Source organism: Talpa europaea (genome assembly GCF_964194135.1).
Source record: "Talpa europaea genome assembly, chromosome: 9".
Taxonomy (NCBI): domain Eukaryota; kingdom Metazoa; phylum Chordata; class Mammalia; order Eulipotyphla; family Talpidae; genus Talpa; species Talpa europaea.
This window is the reverse complement of record NC_140076.1, coordinates 118,080,348-118,100,887: the sequence shown is the minus strand read 5'-3', so window position 1 is coordinate 118,100,887 and position 20,540 is coordinate 118,080,348. Positions and strand designations below refer to the sequence as shown.

The 20,540-nt window shown below is 72.7% G+C and overlaps 6 protein-coding genes across 8 annotated transcripts in view; 2 read left to right on the top strand and 4 right to left on the bottom strand.

The window, feature by feature from the left end:
• OBSCN (obscurin, cytoskeletal calmodulin and titin-interacting RhoGEF) overlaps positions 1-891 on the top strand; it is a gene marked incomplete at both ends in the record, with an annotated part of 66,124 nt that extends 65,233 nt beyond the window's left edge. The window contains 4 exons of the mRNA XM_084242555.1: positions 24-247; positions 319-394; positions 474-623; positions 696-891. Coding sequence (XP_084098681.1) covers positions 24-247; positions 319-394; positions 474-623; positions 696-891 — 646 coding nt within the window. The remainder of the gene's footprint in view (positions 1-23; positions 248-318; positions 395-473; positions 624-695) is intronic.
• Positions 892-1,370: 479 nt separating this feature from the next.
• TRIM11 (tripartite motif containing 11) lies at positions 1,371-8,583 on the bottom strand (the record flags this gene model as incomplete). Of its 3 annotated transcripts, none has more annotated exons than XM_084243804.1 (6): positions 1,371-2,575; positions 2,927-3,027; positions 3,095-3,117; positions 3,583-3,888; positions 4,009-4,104; positions 8,176-8,583. In XM_084243804.1, 6 exons carry the CDS (start codon positions 8,581-8,583, stop codon positions 2,028-2,030), a joined length of 1,482 nt encoding a protein of 493 aa, XP_084099930.1. In that variant the 3' UTR covers positions 1,371-2,027. The 3 variants fall into 3 exon arrangements, with proteins under 3 accessions (XP_084099930.1, XP_084099931.1, XP_084099929.1); XM_084243805.1 differs by having other exon boundaries at positions 3,658-3,888; XM_084243803.1 differs by having other exon boundaries at positions 2,927-3,109; positions 3,654-3,888.
• Positions 8,584-9,237: 654 nt separating this feature from the next.
• On the bottom strand, positions 9,238-12,319 carry TRIM17 (tripartite motif containing 17; the record flags this gene model as incomplete). The annotated part of the gene is made up of 6 exons (XM_084243536.1): positions 9,238-9,785; positions 9,997-10,097; positions 10,187-10,209; positions 10,732-10,962; positions 11,143-11,238; positions 11,891-12,319. The coding sequence occupies 6 exons, from the start codon at positions 12,317-12,319 to the stop codon at positions 9,238-9,240; spliced, it is 1,428 nt and encodes a 475-aa protein (XP_084099662.1).
• A 2,276-nt stretch (positions 12,320-14,595) lies between these two features.
• On the bottom strand, positions 14,596-15,042 carry H3-4 (H3.4 histone, cluster member; the record flags this gene model as incomplete). The annotated part of the gene is made up of 1 exon (XM_084243119.1): positions 14,596-15,042. The coding sequence occupies exon 1, from the start codon at positions 15,004-15,006 to the stop codon at positions 14,596-14,598; it is 411 nt and encodes a 136-aa protein (XP_084099245.1). The 5' UTR covers positions 15,007-15,042.
• A 4,162-nt stretch (positions 15,043-19,204) lies between these two features.
• Positions 19,205-19,597, bottom strand: H2AC25 (H2A clustered histone 25; the record flags this gene model as incomplete). Its single annotated transcript, XM_084242249.1, has 1 exon — positions 19,205-19,597. The coding sequence occupies one exon, from the start codon at positions 19,595-19,597 to the stop codon at positions 19,205-19,207; it is 393 nt and encodes a 130-aa protein (XP_084098375.1).
• Positions 19,598-19,899: 302 nt separating this feature from the next.
• On the top strand, positions 19,900-20,287 carry H2BC26 (H2B clustered histone 26; the record flags this gene model as incomplete). Its single annotated transcript, XM_084242120.1, has 1 exon — positions 19,900-20,287. Exon 1 carries the CDS (start codon positions 19,907-19,909, stop codon positions 20,285-20,287), a length of 381 nt encoding a protein of 126 aa, XP_084098246.1. The 5' UTR covers positions 19,900-19,906.
• Between the last annotated feature and the right edge of the window lie 253 nt (positions 20,288-20,540).

Sequence of the window (20,540 nt, the reverse complement as noted above, 5' to 3'; positions counted from 1 at the left end):
CCCTGAGCCGCGCCCGTCCCCAGGGCCTCCTACTCCGAGTCCGAGGTGAAGGACTACCTGTGGCAGATGCTGAGCGCCGCCCAGTACCTGCACGCGCGCGGCATCCTGCACCTGGACCTCCGGTCCGAGAACATGATCGTCACGGAGTACAACCTGCTCAAGGTCGTGGACCTGGGCAGCGCCCAGAGCCTGGCCCAGGAGAGGGTGCCGCCGCCGGAGGGCTTCCGGGACCACCTGGAGACGATGGGTGCGTGCGTGGGCAGCCCTGGTTTGGGGGGGCCGTGCCCCGCTGCTCACCGGTGCCCATGTACTCCCCAGCTCCGGAGCTGCTGGAGGGCCGCGGCGCTGTCCCGCAGACGGACATCTGGGCCATCGGTGTGACCGCCTTCGTCCTGTAAGTCCTGGGCGCAGGGCCACTGGGACAACCCCGGGCCGCTCCGTCACCCGGCCGGTGACCCTCCCCGCCCCCGCAGGCTGAGCGCCGAGTACCCGGTGAGCAGCGAGGGCGGGCGAGACCTGCAGAGGGGCCTGCGCAAGGGGCTGATCCGGCTGGGCCGCTGCTACGCCGGGCTGTCGGGGGGCGCCGTGGCCTTCCTCCGGAGCACGCTGTGCGCGCACCCCTGGTGAGCCGCCCCCCAGCCCCCCCGCCCCCCCCCGCCGCGCGCCCCCAACTGACACCCCCTCCTGGACCCCAGGGGCCGGCCGTGCGCGTCCAGCTGTCTGCAGAGCCCGTGGCTGACCGAGGAGGGCCCGGCCAGCTCGCCGCCCGCAGCCGTTGCCTTCCCCACCGCGCGGCTGCGCGCCTTCGTGCGGGAGCGGGAGCGGAGACGGGCCCTGCTGTCCCGGAGGCCGCGCCCCGCCCGCGCCCCGCCCGCGCGGCCTCGCCAATAAAGCTGCACCGGCCCAGACGCGTCGCTTGCTCTGTCCGGGGGGCCGTCACCTCCCGGCATTGGGGGGACCCACGGGCGGCAGAACTGCCCTCTGGGCGTGAGAGGTGCAGGCGTCAAGGCACCCCCGTGACCGGCTCTGTGGCTCAGACGGGGCTGCGGTCCCCTGAGGGTGGCCACTACCGCCCTCTGTCCACCTGGGTCAGCAGCATCTGGGGGGCAGCCGGCCAGGCTGTCAGGGCCAGTGAGGGCGTCCTGCTCAGGAAGGTGCCCTGGAGGCCGGGCGGTGCCCACAGGCTCCACCCTCTGCCCAGCGCTGCTCCCGCCCGGAAGTGGGGAACCCAGGCTGCAGGGCGCCCTTCGCCCGTGGACGAGCTCCTGTTCCACTTGCTGCCCCGGCGGTCACACAGTCCCCCTGGGTAGGCGCGGTGGCCGAGCCCCCAGCCCCGCCTGCTCAGCCCCCCACTGCCCCCATGGGACCCACTCCTTCACCTGGAGCTCCGGCCTCCCCAGCCCAGGGCCAGGTGCACACTGACCCCCGGGGCCAGGCTGCAGCCAGAGCCCGTGCTCTGGTCGCCGCCTCTGAGCCGCGCTGGACGATGGATGGGGTGTCAGTGTATTTAATGGGTCCGGGCCTCACAATAAATACAGCCTGGGGTGCAGCCGCTGTGGAGGGGACGACGCAGAGCCAGCCCCTGGACGAGTCGGGGTCTGCAGGCGTGCGGCCCCAGGCAGGACAGGAACATCGGGGGCTCCGACTCCCAGGCCAGGGAAGGGCATTGTCCAGAGTCCTGCAGGGGTTTGCTCTCGGGCATGAGGCTCCGTGTCCTGGCTGGTGGCCCTCTGCTGGCCCCGGGTGGGCAGCGCCTCCTGCTGGCTCTCCTAAGACGGCCTCTCGTGAGGATGCAGTGGCTGCGCCCCTGTCCTTCCCAGGCAGGTAGAGGACCCAACCCGGGTACGGGGTGGCCACCTCCCCTCGGGGCTTGCGGGGCTCCAGGGCCGGGCTGTGCAGGCCCCGGACTCCAGCGCAGCCCTGAGCGTGGGACGGAGGCTCCCGGAGGCAGAGCTGTGGGCGCTGGGGCTGGTGAAGGCGGCTCCCGGGGCTGGGCCCAGCACGGCGGGCCCTGAGCTCCAGGCTGCTCACTGGGGGGCCGGTGTGTCCCCAGGCCCGCCTTTCAGCTTGCAGATGGTCATGGGGACCGGGCCCCCGGACAGTGGCGAGAAGAGGGCCCGCAGGGTGCCCGAGAAGGGCGTCTCGGGGAAGGCGTACAGGAGCGAGCCGTCCGCCACGCTGTAGAAAGACAGGCGGCCGGCCTCGTAGTCCAGGAAGACGCCCACACGGCGCGGCGGGGCCCGCAGAGGGGCGAAGGCCCGCTCGGGCGAGTTGTAGTAGCTCCCCAGGAACACCAGGATCCAGAAGCCGTTGCCTGCAAACAGCTCGCCCTTCTCCTTGCGGTTGGCGTCCTCCCGGCAGACGCCCAGCGCCCAGCTGGCCCGCTCCCCCACCTCCACCTCCCAGTAGTGCCGGCCCGAGGTCAGGGGCTGGCGGCCCAGCACGCAGGGCCCGGGGTCGAAGCGGGCGGGGCTGTCGGGCAGGGCCTGGCGCAGGTCCCCCCGCCGCACGCTCCGCCCGTCCTCCGACAGGACCAGCTCGGGGTTGGCGGTGTCAGGGTCCAGGGTCACGTCCCCTGCAGAGAGCGCCACGGTCACCCTGTGCCCGACGGCCCAGGCCCCGCAGCCTCCCCATCCCCCCAGCCGCAGTGACTTGGGTGGTCTCGAAGGCCCCCCTCTCCTCTGGCTCTTCCCCCGAGGGCAGGGGGATACCCTGGGTTTCCACCCAGCTTCTTGCTGGGCACTCTGGCCCCTGCGGGCCCGGGCTCTGGGCTGACCGGCACGCTCCCCAAGGACACCAGCCAAGAGCCTGGGCCCGGCTGCCCCTTGGCCCCATCTCCCTGCAGCCCTGACCCAGGACCAAGCCGCCTGCAGGGCCCCAGGGCCAGCCCCCCTGCCTGAGGCGCCTGGCCGGCCGCTGCACCCACCTCGGAAGCCGCGCAGGGCCTCCACCAGCCCCGGCACCCGGCACACCGTCCTCATCTCCATGGGCACCACCTCGGGCGGCTGCAGCTTCACGTCTTGGACCCTGGGGGGGCAGCTGCTGTCACGTGGCCATGGCACCCCCGCCCCTTCCCTGGGGGCCAGGCTCCTACCTGCGCAGGGTGTCCCTGACGTCCTGTGGGAGAGACACATGCAGCTGGTCACCTGGCCGGGCCTCCCCGCAGTGGGCCACACGCCGGCGCCCGGACACACGCCCCGCGCCCCAGGAATAGAGCCTGGAGGCATCGAACCCTGGGAGGCCAGCCCGGCTGACCCCTGCCCTCGGAGGTGCCTCTGTGCAGCGTGGGGTGCCCCCTCCCAGCCTGCCTCTTACCCCTCCTCTCCTGTGGTGACCAACAAGCACTTGGTGCCATGTCACCGCCTGGGGCAGCCCCTTGGGGCCTGGTGGCCGGGGCTGGCTTCCAAGGGCGGCCCCTGACCCCTGGAGCCGCCCACGGTGCAGCCCCACCAGGCCCCGATGCCCACAGCCGGCCTAGGAGCAGCCCCCGGGCCCCCAGGCTGAGCAGGGTCTGCCCACCCTGCAGGCCCTGCCGCCACAGGGCCCAAACCGTGCCCAGGACTCCTGGCCCTGCGGGTTCACAGGTGCGGAGGCGCAGCGGGACAGCCGGGACCCCCGCGCCCCTCCCCCCGCGCCCCCCAGGCCGGCCCCACGCACCTGCAGCAGCCCGAGCGCCGGCAGCTGGCAGCGGCCCTCCAGCTCAGCGATGAGCGCGGCCAGCTGGGCGCTCTGCTGCCCCAGCCGCGCGGCGCTCTCCCGCAGGGGCGGCAGCACCTCCCGCTCCTCTTCCGCCAGCTTCTGCAGCAGCCGCCGCTCCTCCTCGGCCAGCAGGCCCCGCAGCCGCGCGAACTCTGCCAGCACGTTCTGCCGCTGGCTCTCGATCATCTTCTGCGGGGCCAGAGCGGGGCTGAGGGCCGGGCGGCCGCGTACCCCGGGGCTCCCTGCGCCCAGCCCTCCCGCCCCCGCGCCCGGGAGGGGGTGTCCGGCGCCCCGCCCGCCCCTGCATGCCTGCCACAAGGCGCAGGTCTCCTCCGCCTGGGCCTGGAACAGCAGCGCCTCCTCCATTTGCTTCCGCAGATGCTCCAGCGACGCCTGCAGCTTCCCCTGCGGGTGGAGGCTGGTGAGCCGTGGCTATGCCCGATGCCCAGAGGGCCCCACAGACCGCGGGCGCAGACCACAGGCGGGCAGCCTGGCCAGCGCCCTCCTGCCATGGCCGCGGCTCCTCTGCAGGCCCCGGGGGGCCAGGGCGCAGCAAAGGCTGTGCCTCCCCAGAAGGGCAGGTGTGGGCCTGGAGGACGGGACACGGGCGGGCGGGGGACTCTCCGGAGGGCGAGTCCTGGGTCACTCCTGGACCTACGCTGGCCACATGTCCTGCCCGCTTGGCACCGGGTGCCCATCCGTGCCCACTCCGGCGGAGGTCTGTTGGGCGTGGGGCCAGAGCTGTGCTGCGCCAATGGGGGGGGGGGCGCCCTGACCCCAACCCACCCTGGACGCCCAGCCCCTGACCCACACAGAGCGCAGGGCAAGTCCCCAGGGGCCAGATGCCCGTGCGGCCTGCCCTGAAGGGGCTCCCGCTGGTCCCCACACCCACCGTCACTCCCACGCGTGGCCAGGCCCAGCCCCTCTTGAGCCGTGGGGACGCTGCCCCGGCCATCATCCCCGAGTGGGCGCCCAGGCCACTGGCCGCCAGCTTTTGGGGTTTTCGCTCCCTTCCTGTGGCGTCAGAGTGAGGGAGAGCAGAGTGAGGCGTGGCCTTGGCGCCCCTGGCCCCTCGGCCAGACCCCAGTGGAACAAGGCCGGAGCCCGGAAGGGCGGACACCCCTCGCCCCGGGGGCCAGGGGGGCGGAGAGGGCAGGAGAGCGAAATGACGACGGAAGGCCCAGCTGGGTAGTGGAGTCACTGGCCAGTCCACCCCACAGGCCTCAACCCCGAGGGCAAACGGGCACAGCCTGACACGTGAGGGCTGGGTGCGCGCCCCAGCACCCGGCCCCGCCCGGCCCGGCGGCTCCACCAGAGCCCGGAGAGCGCGGCCGGACGCGGGCCCTGGGACCAGCGCAGCTCCCCGGCCCTCACAGCCTGGCCGCACTGGCCCCCACGGCCATGCCAGGGTGCGCCGGCCCGAGCGCCTGACCCTGCGACCGCGAGGACGCGGCCGGAGGCGGGAGCCATCCAGGGGCACACGCCGGCCTGGGCAGGAGCGCAAGGGCAGCTCCAAACCCAGGGCCAGCGCCAGAGGGGGGGACACGCACAGGGCCGAGGCAGCCCGAGGCCCCGCCCCCCAGCTCGCAAAGTCCAAAGAACGACCCTCCCAGGGTGTGGCCAGGTGACGCCCCGTCACTGCCTCACGTCACCCCTAAAGCAAAAGGCACGGGCAGCCCCGGAGACCGCCGGCGGGAGCGTCACTTGTCCCAGCGGCGGGGACCGGGTCTCGGACGCACGTTGTGCCGACGCTGCCAGACCCGAAACCCGGCGCCAGGGCACAGGACGGGCTGCGCCCCACCGAGTGCCGCCTGGAGCCCCTGGGGCCGAGAGCCTGGCCGTCGAGGCGTGCTGCCCCGGGCTCACCCGCCGCCGCGGCCCACATGGCAGCCTGTGCCTGGCGCCACGAGCCCTGAGCGCGCGCGGGGGAGCCCCCTGGACAAGAGCCAGGCCCCCTGTGAGCCGCGGCCCACGGGGAGGGGAGAGGCCGGCGCCCCCACACCGCCCCATGAGAGCTGAGGTCCGGGGCCGCCATGGCCACCTAGGAGGGGCCGCTGCGCTCGACCCCATGCAGGGCGGATTCCCAGTGGCTGCAGGCGCCCCAGGATGGCCAGCCCAGAGCAGTGGAGACGCCTCCGGGCCGCGCACCCCCAGGGACCCACAGAAAGGCCACCCCGCACCGCGGTACAGCCCTGTGACCGCAGGGCCCAGGCAGACGCTCCAGGAGGCGGCAGGGGCTGAGATGGGGGCCCCAGGGCTCCCCCGACCCCGGGATGCAGGCAGCCGCTGCACAGGAGAGGGGCCCACAGATTTGGGGGTGTGGTAAAAGACCAACTCCCACGTTTCTGTGTTGCCTGAAATACAAATGTCCTGAGCCTCCGGGGACGACGAAGAGACAGTCCGCACAGTTGCTTGCACTTAAAAATGAGACACGAAGCGCTGCCTCCTGATAAAACGTAATTTCCAAAGCTACTAAATGGAAGGGAACAACACAGCTCCCGGGGTCTCCTGGGGCTGCTCCCCAGTCCTGCTGGGGTGCCCCCTCCCGTGCCCGCAGCCCCTCACCCCCAGGCGGGGGCCCTCAGGGAGCCCCCACTTGCTTCTCACAAAAATACTGTCGGCCTCAAGCCAAAACTTGTTTTTAAAACGTAAAATTATATAAAAGGTTTAACAAAAATTTTTCAGAGAAAGCATTTTGCATGGGGTCCAACTGGCAAAATCAACATTACGAAGGTTCTGAAGTAAACCTGAAAGTCACGCACTTAAGGCCAGGCCCTGCGGAGGCCCAAGCCCGGCCCAAGCCCGGCCCGCGGCGGGCCCCACTGGCTCCAAGGCTGTCCCGGGTCTTACTCAAGCTGATTTCAGCTCGACGGCCCGGGCCGAGGACACCACGGCTGCCTGCGGGTCACCGGGAAAGCCCTACGCTGAGCTGCAGGGGACTGTCTGTTGATCAAACAAGAAATTGTTATTTGGACTCCCCGGCGCTTTCAGTATTTTGACATTTTGACAACTCAAGAACAGGCGGAAAGTGAACTTTGAAATTATCCCCACAGGGCCCTGGGGAACAACCTCAAGAGAACCGCCCTGTCGGGACAGAGAGGCACAAAGTCGGCTTAGACACAGGATCCAAAGCCACCGAGCCCGCCTCGCGCAGGGGCTGCGCAGAAAGTAAGACGCGCGTTCCCAAGGGCGTCTGCAGCCCCTTCATGTCCACGACACAGCACGTGTCCTCTAAACACAGAAACGTCCTGGCGCGATCCTTTCGTGACTTTTTATTCGACAGTCTTTAAAGCGAACTGCTTCCTTTAAGGGAATGAGCTGTGAACAAAGATGTAAAAAAACAAAAACACGCGAAGGTGTTAAATACTTAAGATCCCGAGAAGCAACAGCCCGTGAATCTGAGCAAAATTCCCGAGCCCTCGGGCCCTGCCGGCCGGGCTGGCTTCCACTTGCGGCGAAACTTACTAGTGCAGTTAGGGCCTAGGGAAGTAAAGCCGCTTTAAATAATGAGTTTGAGCCACTGCCCTCGGCCTGGAGCGAAGGGCACGTGCAACACTGTCCATGGTCGCTCGGTGGACGGAGGCTGCGGCCAGCAGGGCGCGAGGTGGGGACGGCCGGAGCCCGCACCTCGCACGACCCGCGGGTCCCTTGGCGGGGATGGGGCGCGCGCGGGTTACCCCTGCTCAGGGCTGCACGGTCACTGCCGGATTGGGGAGGTCCTGGGGCGACAGCGCCTGCACGTGGCCGCCCGGCCTCTCCCTGCACCCGGCGCCCGGGGAGCCCTGGAGGGTGAGGCAGGAGAGGGGCCCGTGGGTGCAGGCAGGGCGCAAAGGGGCCCCCTCGGCCTCTGGGGGCCTGTGGGACACGCTGGTTCTCAGCTGCCCACGCGGGGCCGGGGCTGACCTGGGCGGGCTGCAGGGGTCCCGGGAGGCCACTGGGCGGGGCGGCGGGGGGTGGGGACCCCCGGGCCGCGCCAGCCAGCGGGTCCGCCCTGCAGCCTCCGCCCTCGCTGTGCGCACATCGGCAGGGGCGGGGGCGCCCCCGCGACCCGCGCAGCAGCAGGAGCCGAGCTGTCAAGGTGCTGCCCGCGGGTGGGTCCTGGCCGCCCGCCCTCGCCTGCGCCCCCGCCGGGAGCGGCACCCCGACCTCAGGGCGCCCGCTCCGCCGGGTGCGGGGGAGACCCGCGGGCGCGCCCGGGGGCGCCTCCGCCCCGGGGCCTCGGGAGGGGCGGGGTGGGCCCCGCTCGGCCCGGCCAGGGCGGGAGGCGCCGCGCAGGGGCGGGGCCGGGGGGGCCCGGGGCAGGGGGCGCAGGGGGCGCGGACCCCGCTTCCGCTCGCCCCGGGCCGGCCGGGCCTCGCCCTCCCGCGGGTGGCGGCCGGGCGGGCGCGGGCTCGGGGCGCAGCTGGGGCGAGGCGGGCGCGCGTGTCCCGGCCGCGGTCCGGGGTCCGGGGTCCCGGGGGGCCCCCCCCCGCGCACCTTGAGGTCCTCGGCCGCGTCCTGCAGCGGCCGCACGCGGTGCGCCCAGTGCTCGCCCGAGCGCTCGCAGGCGGCGCACAGCAGGCGCAGCTCGTCCCCGCAGAAGGCGGCCAGCGGCTCGCGGTGCGCGGCGCACACGCCCTGGGGCACCGGCGACGGCGGGTGCAGGCGGCGCGCCAGCTCGGCCATCTTGGCGAGCGGCCGGTTGGGCCGCAGGTTGCGCTGCGCCGACGGCTCGCGGCACTCGGGGCAGGCGTAGGGGCCGTCGGGCTGGCCCCAGCAGCGCCGGATGCACTCGCGGCAGAAGTTGTGGCCGCAGTCGGTCATCACGGGGTCGGCGAAGTAGTCCAGGCAGATGGCGCAGGTGGCCTCCTCCTGCAGGTTGGCCGACAGGTCGGGGGCCGCCATGGCGCGGGCGGGCGGGCGGGCGGGCGGGCGGGCGGCCGGGCTCGCGCGGGCCGCGGAAGCAGGAAGCGGCCCGGCGGAAGCAGGAAGCGGGAAGCGGGGGGGGGGGCTCCCCGGATTGGCCGCGGCTGTCACGTGGCCGCGGCGCCCGCGGCGAGGGGTGTCCCCCGGGCCCGCCCGCGCGCGTGCGCCCGGGGCCCCGCGGGGGGGGGCGGGGCGGGCGCCCTAGGAGGGTGGGGGGGCGGGGCGGGCGCCCCAGGAGGGTGGGGGGGCGGTGGGGGTACCCGTCGCGTCGGGTGGGGGTCAGCGCGTGAGAGGAAGGGTGACCCCTGGTGACCCCCGCTCTGCGTTCCCCCCCCCCCCCCGTGTGCAGCTTCCGGGGCGGGGAGGGCGGGGTGCGGGGGCTCCTCGGACCCATCGCCGGCCACGGACGCCGCCCGGCGGCTGGACACGGGCGCGGTGTCCACTGTGGCCGCCGCCCCGCCGCGGGGCTCGTCCCTGCCCGCGGGGTCTGCCCGGGCGGCCGCCGCACGTCTGACCGAGGCCGGCCTCTCACATGCAAGTGCTTTAATCGTGGATCTGGGGGGGCTGCTCGTGCCCCCCCTGCGGGCTGCAAGTCCCAGGGCCGCAGCAGGGGCCCGGCTCCGGCCTGAGCCCTCAGCCCTTCACCCACAGCGTCACGGTGGAGATGACCATCTGGCCCGACTTGGGGGTGCCGAGGCAGAAGAAGGGCTGCAGCGGCCCGGGGAAGGCCGCCTGGGCATAGGTGTGCAGGTGGGAGCCGTCCCGCAGGTTGTAGAAGGAGACCTCGCCCGCCTCGAAGTCCAGGAAGACGCCCACGTGGCTGGGGGGCTCCGTCAGCGTGACGGGGGTCGGGGCGGGTGCCACAGGCTCCTGGCGCTTCCCCTTGGAAAGCTGCACCACCCAGAACCCGTTCTCGGGGCGCTTGGGGACCCTGTCCCGGCGGCTCACGTTGTCCCTGCACACGCCCAGGGCCCACAGGGCCTCGCCCGTCAGGTTCATGCCCACCTCCCAGTAGTGCCTCCCGGAGGAGAAGGCCTCGCGGCCCACGGCGCAGGGGTAGGCCAGGAACCTGTCGCGGCTGCAGGGCACGCCGTCCGGAGGGGTGCTCAGGTAGCGCCGCTGGCGGCTCTCGTACAGGAGAAGGTAGGGGTACGCCGTGGCCGGGTCGGGCAGCACGTCCTCTGCGTGCGGGCGTGGGGCAGGCAGGGGGAGGCCTTCAGGGCCTGGGGGGGCACCCCAGCAGGGCCACCCGCCTCACTCCCTGAACCCCAGACTGCCCAGGTGGCTGAGCCCAGGGAGACTGCTTGGGGCCGGGGCTGGGCGCACGGTGTCTCCGCGGCTCCAGGAGCGGGTCCCTGAGGGCCACAGCCTGGCTGGAGCACGGGCGCTTACCTTGGAAGGTCTTGAGCACCTCGATCTGCCCCGGGACCCTGCAGACGGTCCTTAGCAGTGCGGGCGTGGCCTCTGGGTACTGCACCGGCGGGCTGCTCTTCCTCCAGTGGACACAGGTCTCACTGTCCCCGGGGCCCCACGCGGGCCCGCCCCTGCCCCCCCCACGCCCTCCACCGCTGTGGTAAGGTACCTGCCCGGTGGGTCCTTCATGGCCTGTGGAGACAGGGGGCGGCAGAGGTTGGGCCCCTCCCTCACAGCCCCCTCCACCCTGTCTACTTGGGGGCTGACTGGTTGTCTGTAGGCCTCACTGGGCCTGCCTGTGCGTGTGCATGCACGTGTGTGCAACAGCTCTCTGCTGTGACTCTGCCATCGTTGTGCACACTCCGCATCACGGTCCTGTGGGCACCACCCCAGGCTGCTGGGACTCGCTCTGGGCTGGGTGTCCTGTGTGGGTTGCCACCTGGATGGCAGCTGCCCAGGCTACCTCTCTGGGCGGGGAGGGCGGCAGCGCACAGGCGCGCCGGGCCTGTGGGGAGCCCTCCCACGGCTCAGAAGGGGCGAGCTAGGGGAGCTCATGGTGTGGCGCCAGCCCCACAGACCCAGGCCTGTGGGAAGAGGGCGCGGGATGGGACAAGGTGTCCGGGAGGACAGGGCGGGGCCACGAGCGTCTGAGCAGCCGGGCGTGCAGCGGCCTTGGTGCACCTGGCCCCGCCCCTCCCACCAGCCGGGCCGCACCTGCAGCAGCTGCAGCGGGGTCCGCCCGCCCAGGTCCTCCAGCTGCTGCAGCAGCAGCTCCAGCGTGAGGCCCTGCTGGGCCAGCGCCGCCCTGCGCCCCTGCAGCCGCCCCGCTGTCTCGGCCTCCTCCTCCTTCAGGGCCTGGAGGAGCCGCTGCTGCTCGTCCACCAGCAGGAGCCGCACCTTCTCGAACTCTGCCAGGATGCGCCGCCGCCGCGCCTGCACCAGCTCCTGGGGGGGTGTGGATGTGGGCACCGGCCCGCCCAGGGCCCCCCGCCCAGGCTCAGCAGGCACAGCCCGCCTGGCCCTGGGCCCCGTGGCCGCTGACCCCATGGCGCCCACTGCCCCGGCCTGCTGAGCCCTGGTTCCCCTAGCTGGCGGCCTCCCGCCCTGCTCCAGCCCGGCACCTGCCTGCCAGTCCACCAGGCTCTGCTCCTCCCGCGCCCGCAGCGCCCCTGTCTTGGCCACCTCCGCCCGCAGGCTGGCCATGTCCTCCTCCAGCCTTGCCTGGGGTCGCAGACGTGGGGCAGGGTCAGCAGCTCTGCACCTGCCCAGGTGCGCCCTTCGGGAGGAGGGGTGTTTGGAGCTGGGGTCGATGCAGTCAGGGGTTGGGCATGGCACCCCAGAACCCCCTGGCCTGACAGGCCACAGACACTTAGGGTTGTCAGCAGCCTCTCCGGGTAAAGGCCGGGGAGTTGCGCTTCGGAGCCGCCACCCAGGCTGGTCACACGCGTCAGGCCCAGGGCCTCTGGGGCGCGGCCGGGGTGGGGCTGTGCCTGGTGGAGGCCCCAGCCCCCGCCGCACGGGCACAGCCACGTCAGCCTCCAGCCTCAGCTGCAGCCTGGGAACTGACCGTGGGGGGCGCTCCCAGCCCCGGGGAGCCTGGACTGGCTGCTCTCCCCCCCAGCCCCCCAACCCCCGCCGCCACCCCGCTCTGCTTGCTGTTAGGGGCTGGCGGCCACTGTGGCTCTGCCTGTGCCCACTGGGCTGCTGGGCCGTCTTGGCGGGTCCGGCCTCTGGGCCTGGCCGGAGGAGGAACGGGCGAGGGAAGGGGCTCCCTCTGGCCGGGGTGGCCCGGCTGCGATGCCCACACCCCCGTGGCGTGGGGAGGCACGCGGCTGGGCTCCCCGTCCAGCCCTCGCCCGTCCCTCCCGCCCACCTTGTGCTCCTGCGCGGCCTCCTCCACGGGGAGCACCCTGTGCGGACGGTGCTCCCGGGACTCCCTGCACACCACGCAGATGGGGCTCCGGTCGTCCTCGCAGTACAGCTTGAGCGGCTCCTGGTGCGTCTGGCACAGGTCGCCGCGCTGCGGGCACGGGTGCTGCCGCGCCATCTCCGCCACCTTGGTCAGCAGGCGGTTGGGCCGCAGGTTCCTCTGGGGGGACAGCTCGCGGCACTCGGGGCAGGGGAAGGTGTCCCTGCGCTTGCGCCGCCCCTTCTTGCCTCTGGCCTTCTCCCAGGTCAGCCGGATGCACTCGCGGCAGAAGTTGTGGCCGCAGGCGGTCATCACCGGGTCCGTGAAGTAGTCCAGGCAGATGGCGCAGGTGGCCTCCTCCTGCAGCTTTCTGGCGAGCTCCACGGCATCCATGTCCTGGGGGGGAGCCGTGTGCCACCCTCTGCCAGCTGCTCCCTGCACCGCCCTCCTGCAGACAGACCCCGGCGGCCAGCAACCAGCTCCCCGCGCCGCGTCCTGCGGGCCCCCTGGTTTTAGGGGCATCTGAGAATCCCCTGGGGCTGCCTGACGGGGACCCTCACCCCACTTGCTATGAGTTTGAGCTGGACCCGCCTTGCGCTGGGCTGGTCTCACAGGCCTTTCCGCCACCCCAGACCAAGGGCCTCTGGCCCCTGAGCCCCCACTCTGCTCCTGGGCGGTGCACACCCCGCTGTGCCCCCAGGCTGTGCTGAGCCCAGGCCCTGCAGCTGCTGCCGGCCTGGGCAGCGTGAGCTGTGCCAGGGCAGGGCAGGGCAGGGGCAGTGAGGTGAGAAGACAAATCTCCTCCATTTGGGAGTGAGGTTGGCAGCTTCCTTGACTAAACTCTGCTGGGCTCCGGCACGCTCCGACCAGGCCCTGGACGTCAGTCTGTCTCTGCTCTGTCCGGTGCAGCGGGGGCCCTGCTGGATGGGCTGAGCCCGACTCCCCGTGCCTGGTGCCGCAGCCCCGGCCGCTCGGCCCCCTGCGCAGTGGGGTTCTGAGCCGAGCCAGCCCCGATCACCCGTCGCGAGTCCTGAGTAAAGTCCGCTCTGCTCTCGCTGCGTCCACCCTGGCTGCCGCGTGCCCCTGCCCGTGCTTGTCCACCCGGGGGTGGGGGTGGGGGGTGTGAACCCAGGAGCACGCGGGCCTGCACCCCAAAGGGACGGGCTGCACACGGGGCTGCGGATGGGGGCCCCGGCGCCCCAGTCCGGCTCCCGAGACTGTTTAAAGCCACGTCTGGACCCCGCGGTCCTGCGCTGGTCACAGCCTGGGGGCCGCCCCCTCCCTCCATCCCAGCGGCCTCGCGCGGGTGGTCACCCCCACGCGGAGCCCCGCCAGGCGCACAGAGGGGGGCCCCGGCCGGCCACCTGCGGGCTGGAGGGACCCCTGCAGTCGCGGCTCAGCCCGTGGCTTCAGCTTTTCACCATCTTCAAAGCGGAGGCGCGCGCGTGTCGCTCCGCGCCCGACCCCAGCGCCGGGGCCACTCGCGAGCGCGGGCGCCGCCCCGTCCGCGGGCACTTCCGGCCCCGCGCGGGGCCCGGCTTTGTGGCGTCAGCCCGCGGGGTGTGGTCGGGGCGCTGGGGGGGCGGATCGGGGGCGCCTGGTGGGCGCGGGCCGGGTTAGGGGCAGCACCGCAGTGGGTGTCAGCGGCTCGCTGTCCCCCCAGCCTGAGCCCTGACCTTACGGGGTGCTGCGCTCCCCAGTACTCGTGGGGGTGCAGTGCGGGGTGGGGCAGGTGAGGACAGGCTGGAGCCGGCCCGGGACAGCGGAGAAACGGACGGTCAGCGGCGTCGCCAGGCCCGGGAGGGCGGCGGGACCCCCACGCCGCCTGCGCCCCCGGCTGTCCGAGCGGGGCGCGGGCCGGGCAGGGCGGGCCTGGGGCGACTTGCTCGCTGGTCCCGGTGCCCCCCCCACGCGGCCCCCCATCCCGCGGCCGAGGGCTGCTCCCCGCGCGGGGCTCCGGGGCCCCAGGAGCGGTGCCCGCTGCACCCCGCGCGGGGGTCACGAGCTCCTGCGTGCGGCCGGGGCGCAGCAACGCGGCAGACGAGGGAGCGGCCGAGCTCGCCTCGGCTCAGGCCTGAGGAGACCCGGGGCGCCCCGGCGGGAGCTCGGCAGCGCCAGGCGCGCGCAGGGCGTCCGGGCATGCGGCGTCCGCGCCGTTTGGCGACCACCGGGCGTCGTGCTGGGAGGGCGCGCGTGCGCGGACACGTGCGAGCGGCCAAGAGGCCTCTTTCGAGCGACGGCGACACCGCAGCCGCCGTCCTCCGCGTCCCCCGCGGCCGCGCACCACACCCTGCCACGGCCCGGGCCCTACAGCTTCGACCCGCGGGGCCCCGCCCGAGGCACAGGCCGGCGGGCCAGGAGACCCGGGGGGCGTCCTGCCCGGGCCCTGGCTGCGCCTTCGGGACGGCTCGCGGGCCGGGACCTCGTCCACCCGCGCCCTCAGGCGGGCCGGGCCGTCCCGTCCCGCCTGCAGCCCGCCGAGGCGCCCATTTGGCCCCGGGGAAGCCCCACCCGCCCACACCCTCCCCCGCGGTGCCGGCCGCCCACCCGCTGACCAGCAAGACCCTGAGGTGGCAGCGGGCACGAGGCCGAGCGTGGACAGCACCTTTCGGGACAAGATGGTGGCTCTGAAAAGAGCCTTTGGGGTGAGGCGTCGCGCGCACGCGGGCCTAGGCGCGCTCCCCGCGGATGCGGCGCGCCAGCTGGATGTCCTTGGGCATGATGGTGACGCGCTTGGCGTGGATGGCGCACAGGTTGGTGTCCTCGAACAGCCCCACCAGGTAGGACTCGCAGGCCTCCTGCAGCGCCATGACGGCCGAGCTCTGGAAGCGCAGGTCGGTCTTGAAGTCCTGCGCGATCTCGCGCACCAGGCGCTGGAAGGGCAGCTTGCGGATCAGCAGCTCCGTGGACTTCTGGTAGCGGCGGATCTCGCGCAGCGCCACGGTGCCCGGCCGGTAGCGGTGCGGCTTCTTGACGCCGCCCGTGGCCGGCGCGCTCTTGCGGGCCACCTTGGTGGCCAGCTGCTTGCGCGGGGCTTTGCCGCCGGTGGACTTGCGGGCCGTCTGCTTGGTGCGGGCCATGCCGAGGGCGCTGCCGGGTCTGCCGCTCCTCGCCGAGTGGTGAGCCCGGCCGCAGAGCCTGCTTTTATAGAGGCTCCCGCCCTCCTATTGGCTGGCCGCCGGGTGGCGCGATGGTAGGCTGTGCTCTGATTGGCCCGGGGGGCGCTTGCTCATGGGCGCTTCTCCGACACCCGGGGGCTGGGCGGGTCGGGCCCCGGGGCTGTGGTGGCGGGTCGGCCCCGGGGCCTGTGGTCGTGGGCGTCACCACCTGCCGCTCGGTTCCTGCATCTCTCTCCCCGTTTTAGGTGTCGGTGGAGGTTCTGTGACAAGAGATCAGCCCGGGCAGGGCGGGAAGAACCTTCTAGAAGCGTGTGCTCAAAATCTGGCCTTCGCCCCGGGGCCGGTGTTGAGGTCTCAGCGCCGGTCCAAGGCACCGCCCCCCTTCCCTCGAGGCGCAGCTGACTCGGGGATCCCCTCTCGTTCCCCGACCAGGCAGGGCGCAGACCCGCCGAAGGCCCCACCCTGGTCTGCAGCGGGATCGCCCTGGAAAGGATCCAGTAGGACGTTTCCCCCGACGTCAGCGCCTCCCCCACCCCCAGGCGCCGAGGCCCTCGTCCCTCTCGAGAACTGGGCACCTCAGGGCCAAGCCTCCCCTGACCCAGCCCCGCCAGCCCCGCCAGCCAGCCCCCCCGCCGGGCCTTCCTCTTGTTCGGTGCTCTCGTTGCGCCGCCCGAGGGCGCCCGCAGCCCCTGAGCAAGGGCGCGGCTGGAGGGCGCAGGTGTGTGTCGCCCCAAAATAAACCACTTCAGGGCCTCCCTGGTGGGGCCGCGGTTAAGTCTCGGCACAGTGAAGCTAGCGCCAGCCACTGTGGCCCGAGTTCGGTCCCCGGCCAGGGAGCTGACCCACATGACCCGGCAGACCTGTCCTTTCCCCCCACTGCTCCCCTCAGCAGTGGATCTCAGCGGATCCGCCTGTGCTGTCCCTGCTCTGTCTCTGACGAATCCTCTCACACCCCACCTGTGGCCTACACCCGTTCCTGTAGCGTTAAAAAAAAAAAAAACACTTCAGCACAAGGATTATTTTGAAGCAAGGGTGCTTGAAAAATAGGTGTAAAGGGGCGTCCGAGCTCCCCCCTTTCTGCTGGCGACAGGAGTGCGAGCTCCGTGGGAAAGACGCCCACCCCATGCCAGGAGAAATCCTCGTTGACCCAAGGCAGGAAGGTGAGGGCCAAGCTCTGCACAGACCAGGGTTGAAATGTGGCTTCTCTTCCTCCGGCCGCCCCGTGTATTTTGCCGCCCCGTGTATCTTGCTTGCGCTCCCGGGGTCACCTTCCTCCCACTCCTCCAGGTCTGGTTTCCTCAGGAAGGTCCCTGTGAACCTGACACTTGCTTTTTGCTCTTGCTGATCTCTCTCGTCACGGAACCTCCACCGACACGGAAAACGGGGAGAGAGTTTCCCTGCCCATCGCGGTGGTCCTCTTCGTCGCCTGCAACAGTCCTCTCCAGTAAAACGCTCTCCTACCCACTTGGGGTTTGTTCTTTGAGCATGGTATTTGCCTGCCCCACGGCCTGCGCCAGCCCTGAGATAATAAAGTGACAGAGACGCTCAGTAACAAGAAAGGGTATGTGGGATCCGAGGTGTGTCTGTGGAAAGAAGAAAATCTGACCCTGCCCCGGGTTCTGTTGCGTAGCCCACTACTACACAGGGGCAGAGAACACTAGAAAAAGATTAAGAGAAGCTGGGGGCGGGGGAAGCTAGGGTGGGGGTGGGGGTGGGGGTGGGGGTGCGGGGGGGCCATGAGGGGCCTCAGAGGCAGCCGCGCTTGCGAGAGCTGAGCAGACGCCGCGCACGGCAGCGACCCGGCTCCTCCGCGGCCTGGCCCTGACTCCCGTGTGGGACGAGGGGGGCAGCGGGGGCGCCTTTCTCAGGGCAGCGTCTCCAGCTGTCAGGGGCACGGAGAGGCGCCGGGTCCTCGCACAGGTGCTGCTCAGGTAGTTCTAATTCAAAATAGTCGGTACCCGCACGGGCGAGCGCGCACGGGCGAGCGCGCTGAGCCCCACCGTCGCGCTGGGCCCGGCTTGGAGACGCGGGCAGCAGCGGGAGAGGAAAAGGAAGAAAACCGCTAAGCAGGACCCAGCACCCAGGGGCGCCGCGCGCAGAGCAAAGGGAGGCGGAGACGGACGCCTGGGCAGGGGCAGGGCGAGCGGGGGAGGAGGGGCCCCGGGCGATCCACCCCCGCGCCCGCGAGCGGCGCCGAGACCGGCCCCCGGGGGGCCGAGGCTGCCCTTCTTGGGGCCGGGGCCGAGGCGCTCCGGGCAGGCGCCGCCGCGGGGAGCGCGCGGGCGGAGACGGGGGCGGGGCGCCGCCCGAGGGGTGCGGGCCCGAGCGCTCGGCCCAGGGCCTCGGAGGCGGCCCCGGGAATCGTGCCCGAGCGCGAGAGAACCCGGGCCGGGTCTTCCACGAGCAGCGCGTCCCCGACCCCGCAGCCCCCAGCGCCCCTTTGTCCAGTATCGCCGCGCGCCGCCCGCTGGCGCCCCGGGTCCCCGCGCTCCGCTCCGCGCCCACCGCAGCCCGAAGCCGGAGAGCGGGGCGCGCCCGGCCACGCCCAGGACCCCTGCGCATGCGCCGCCGGCGGAGCCCAGCAGCCGCGGCCCCGCGCCCCGCCGCCCGCGAGCGCGCCCCGCAGCCCCCGGCCGCCCCTGTGCACCGCAGCGCTCGGCCCCCGCGCCCACCGGGACCGCTCGGCCCCCAGAGGCCTCGCGCGCGCTGGGCGCAATCCTGGGCCGCCCTGCCCTGCACCCCAGACCCCCACGCTCGACCCCCGCCTGCACTCACGCGGCGTGCGCCCCCCGCCCGCACCGCGCGCTTTCACCTGGACGCCCGCTTCCCCAAAGCCAGCCTTGGGGGGCGCGCCCCCGCGCAGGGCCACCCGCGTCCCGCCCCGGAGCCCTTTCCACTCCAGGAGACCCCCTTTCCCCCCCGACCCCCAGATCCGCTCCCCGCGCGGGCGCGCGTCTTCCCCAGCACCTCGCCGCCGCCTCCCGCCCGGGGAACAGGTCTCCCGCCTCGCGCGCGCGGGCCGCGCTGGGGCTGGGCGGGCTCGCGGGCGTGCTCGTGCGGGCAGCGCCCGCCCCCCCCCGCCCCCGCCCCCCCAGGCCCTCCCCCGCCCGCCTCCCGCCTCGCGCCTCGCTGCCGGCCCACGCCGCCGCCGCGCGCGCCGCGGAGACGGCGTCCTTGGGGCCAGCTTTAATCACATGAAATCGGTTCAGCAGCCCGCGCGCCGCCCCCCGCGCCGCCGCTCCCAGGGCCCGCCCCGCCTCCCTCCCGACGCCCGCCGGTCTCAGAGCGGCGCGGGGGCCCCGGCAAACCGCCGGAGCGGCAGGCGCGGACTCGGGGGCGGCCGCCCTCCCCCCCGGGCCGCGCCCCGCACTGCAGCGGAGCCCGGACTCCCGCGCCGGCCCCGCCCGCCGCTCGGGCGCGAGCCAATAGGGGCGCGGGGAGCGCGGGCGCCGGGGGTGGCCTCGCCTCGCGGTACCCGCGTCAGGGCCGGCGGGCGGACACGGGCCCCGCGCCGACCTGGTGCCGAGCGCCCCTGGTCCTCGGCCTCCCGCGCGGCGCCCCCTCCCGCCGCGCCCGGGAAACCGCCCTCAGCCGACCCCCCGGGGGCCCCGCCGCCCGGCCCTGGCCCTGGCCCTGACCTCGCCCGCCCCGCCCACAGCCGGCCCCGGCCCGCGCAGCCCGAGACGCCGCGCCAGCTTCTCCCTCACGGAGCGCTGAGGGCGTCCGGCGTTTTGAAGCAGGTTGTGAGGGTGCGGGGCGCGCCCCGGCACAGGCGCTCCCCACTGCCGGCGACCTCGGGCTGCGGCCACCCCGGCGGACCCCCGCCCCCAGAGCGACCACCTCGGCGCAATGGTCGCGCGCGGCCCGGGGGTGAGACTCCGGCGGGTCGAAGTTGAGTCAACGCCTGGGGACACAGCGCGCGCCCGCGGGGCGCGGCGGGGAGCCCGTGCCGGGCAGCGGGTGCGCCTCGCAGCCGAGCGCTCTCGCCCCGCCTGGGAGAAGCCGCGAGTCAGCGCCAAACACCCCGCCCCCCGGGAACGCGGCTCCCGCCCGCTCCGGCGCGGCCCCGGCGTGCAGCTCTCCTCGGAAGCGGTGGTGGCTCTGAAAAGAGCCTTTGGTGTCGCAGGGCCCGGCCGGGGCCCGGCCGCCCGCCGCGGCCTCACTTGCCCTTGGCCTTGTGGTGGCTCTCCGTCTTCTTGGGCAGCAGCACGGCCTGGATGTTGGGCAGCACGCCGCCCTGCGCGATGGTCACGCGGCCGAGCAGCTTGTTGAGCTCCTCGTCGTTGCGGATGGCGAGCTGCAGGTGGCGCGGGATGATGCGCGTCTTCTTGTTGTCGCGCGCCGCGTTGCCCGCCAGCTCCAGGATCTCGGCCGTCAGGTACTCCAGCACGGCCGCCAGGTACACGGGCGCGCCCGCGCCCACGCGCTCCGAGTAGTTGCCCTTGCGGAGCAGCCGGTGCACGCGGCCCACGGGGAACTGCAGGCCCGCGCGCGAGGAGCGCGACTTGGCCTTGGCGCGCGCTTTACCGCCCTGTTTGCCGCGACCGGACATCTCCGGGGTTGCGCGGGGACTCAGGCGAGCAAGGAACGGAGCTAAAGTGAAAGCCGCGCGCGCCCCGGTGAGCCCTTATATATGGTCCCGAGGTAGGCTAGATGGCGCCTTCCGATTGGATAGCGACAGCAGCCAATCAGAGCGGGAAGCCCGTATCCCCTAATTTGCATGCGCCCCTTCCACAGATGACGTTGCTCAGCGTTGGAGCCTATGAGTAAATAGGAGCTTCTGATCCCTCATTTGAATACGGGACATTCAAATACGGTTGCGCCCCGCGCAGGTCTTTCCGGTTGCGAGCGAGCCGCCATCATGCCGGACCCCTCCAAGTCGGCGCCCGCGCCCAAGAAGGGCTCCAAGAAGGCGGTGACCAAGGCGCAGAAGAAGGACGGCAAGAAGCGCAAGCGCAGCCGCAAGGAGAGCTACTCCATCTACGTGTACAAGGTGCTGAAGCAGGTGCACCCCGACACGGGCATCTCGTCCAAGGCCATGGGCATCATGAACTCCTTCGTCAACGACATCTTCGAGCGCATCGCGAGCGAGGCGTCCCGCCTGGCGCACTACAACAAGCGCTCGACCATCACGTCGCGCGAGGTGCAGACGGCCGTGCGCCTGCTGCTGCCCGGCGAGCTGGCCAAGCACGCCGTGTCCGAGGGCACCAAGGCCGTCACCAAGTACACGAGCTCCAAGTGAGCGCGCCGCGCGCCCGCACCCAAAGGCTCTTTTCAGAGCCACCCACACTGTCGAGAAAGGGTGTCGCACACGGTGAAGGCCGGCGGGGGAGGCGTGGCTGGCGCGGCCCGGGGGCCCCTCGCCGCCGCCCCGGTCTGCGGGGGGTGGGGGGCGGCCTGGCGCCGCGTCCGCCGGGGCTGGGGCGCGGCCCCCCTGCCGGGCGCTGCTGCTGCGGTCACGTCCCCGCGGGCGTCACCTGCCCGCGCGGGCGCGC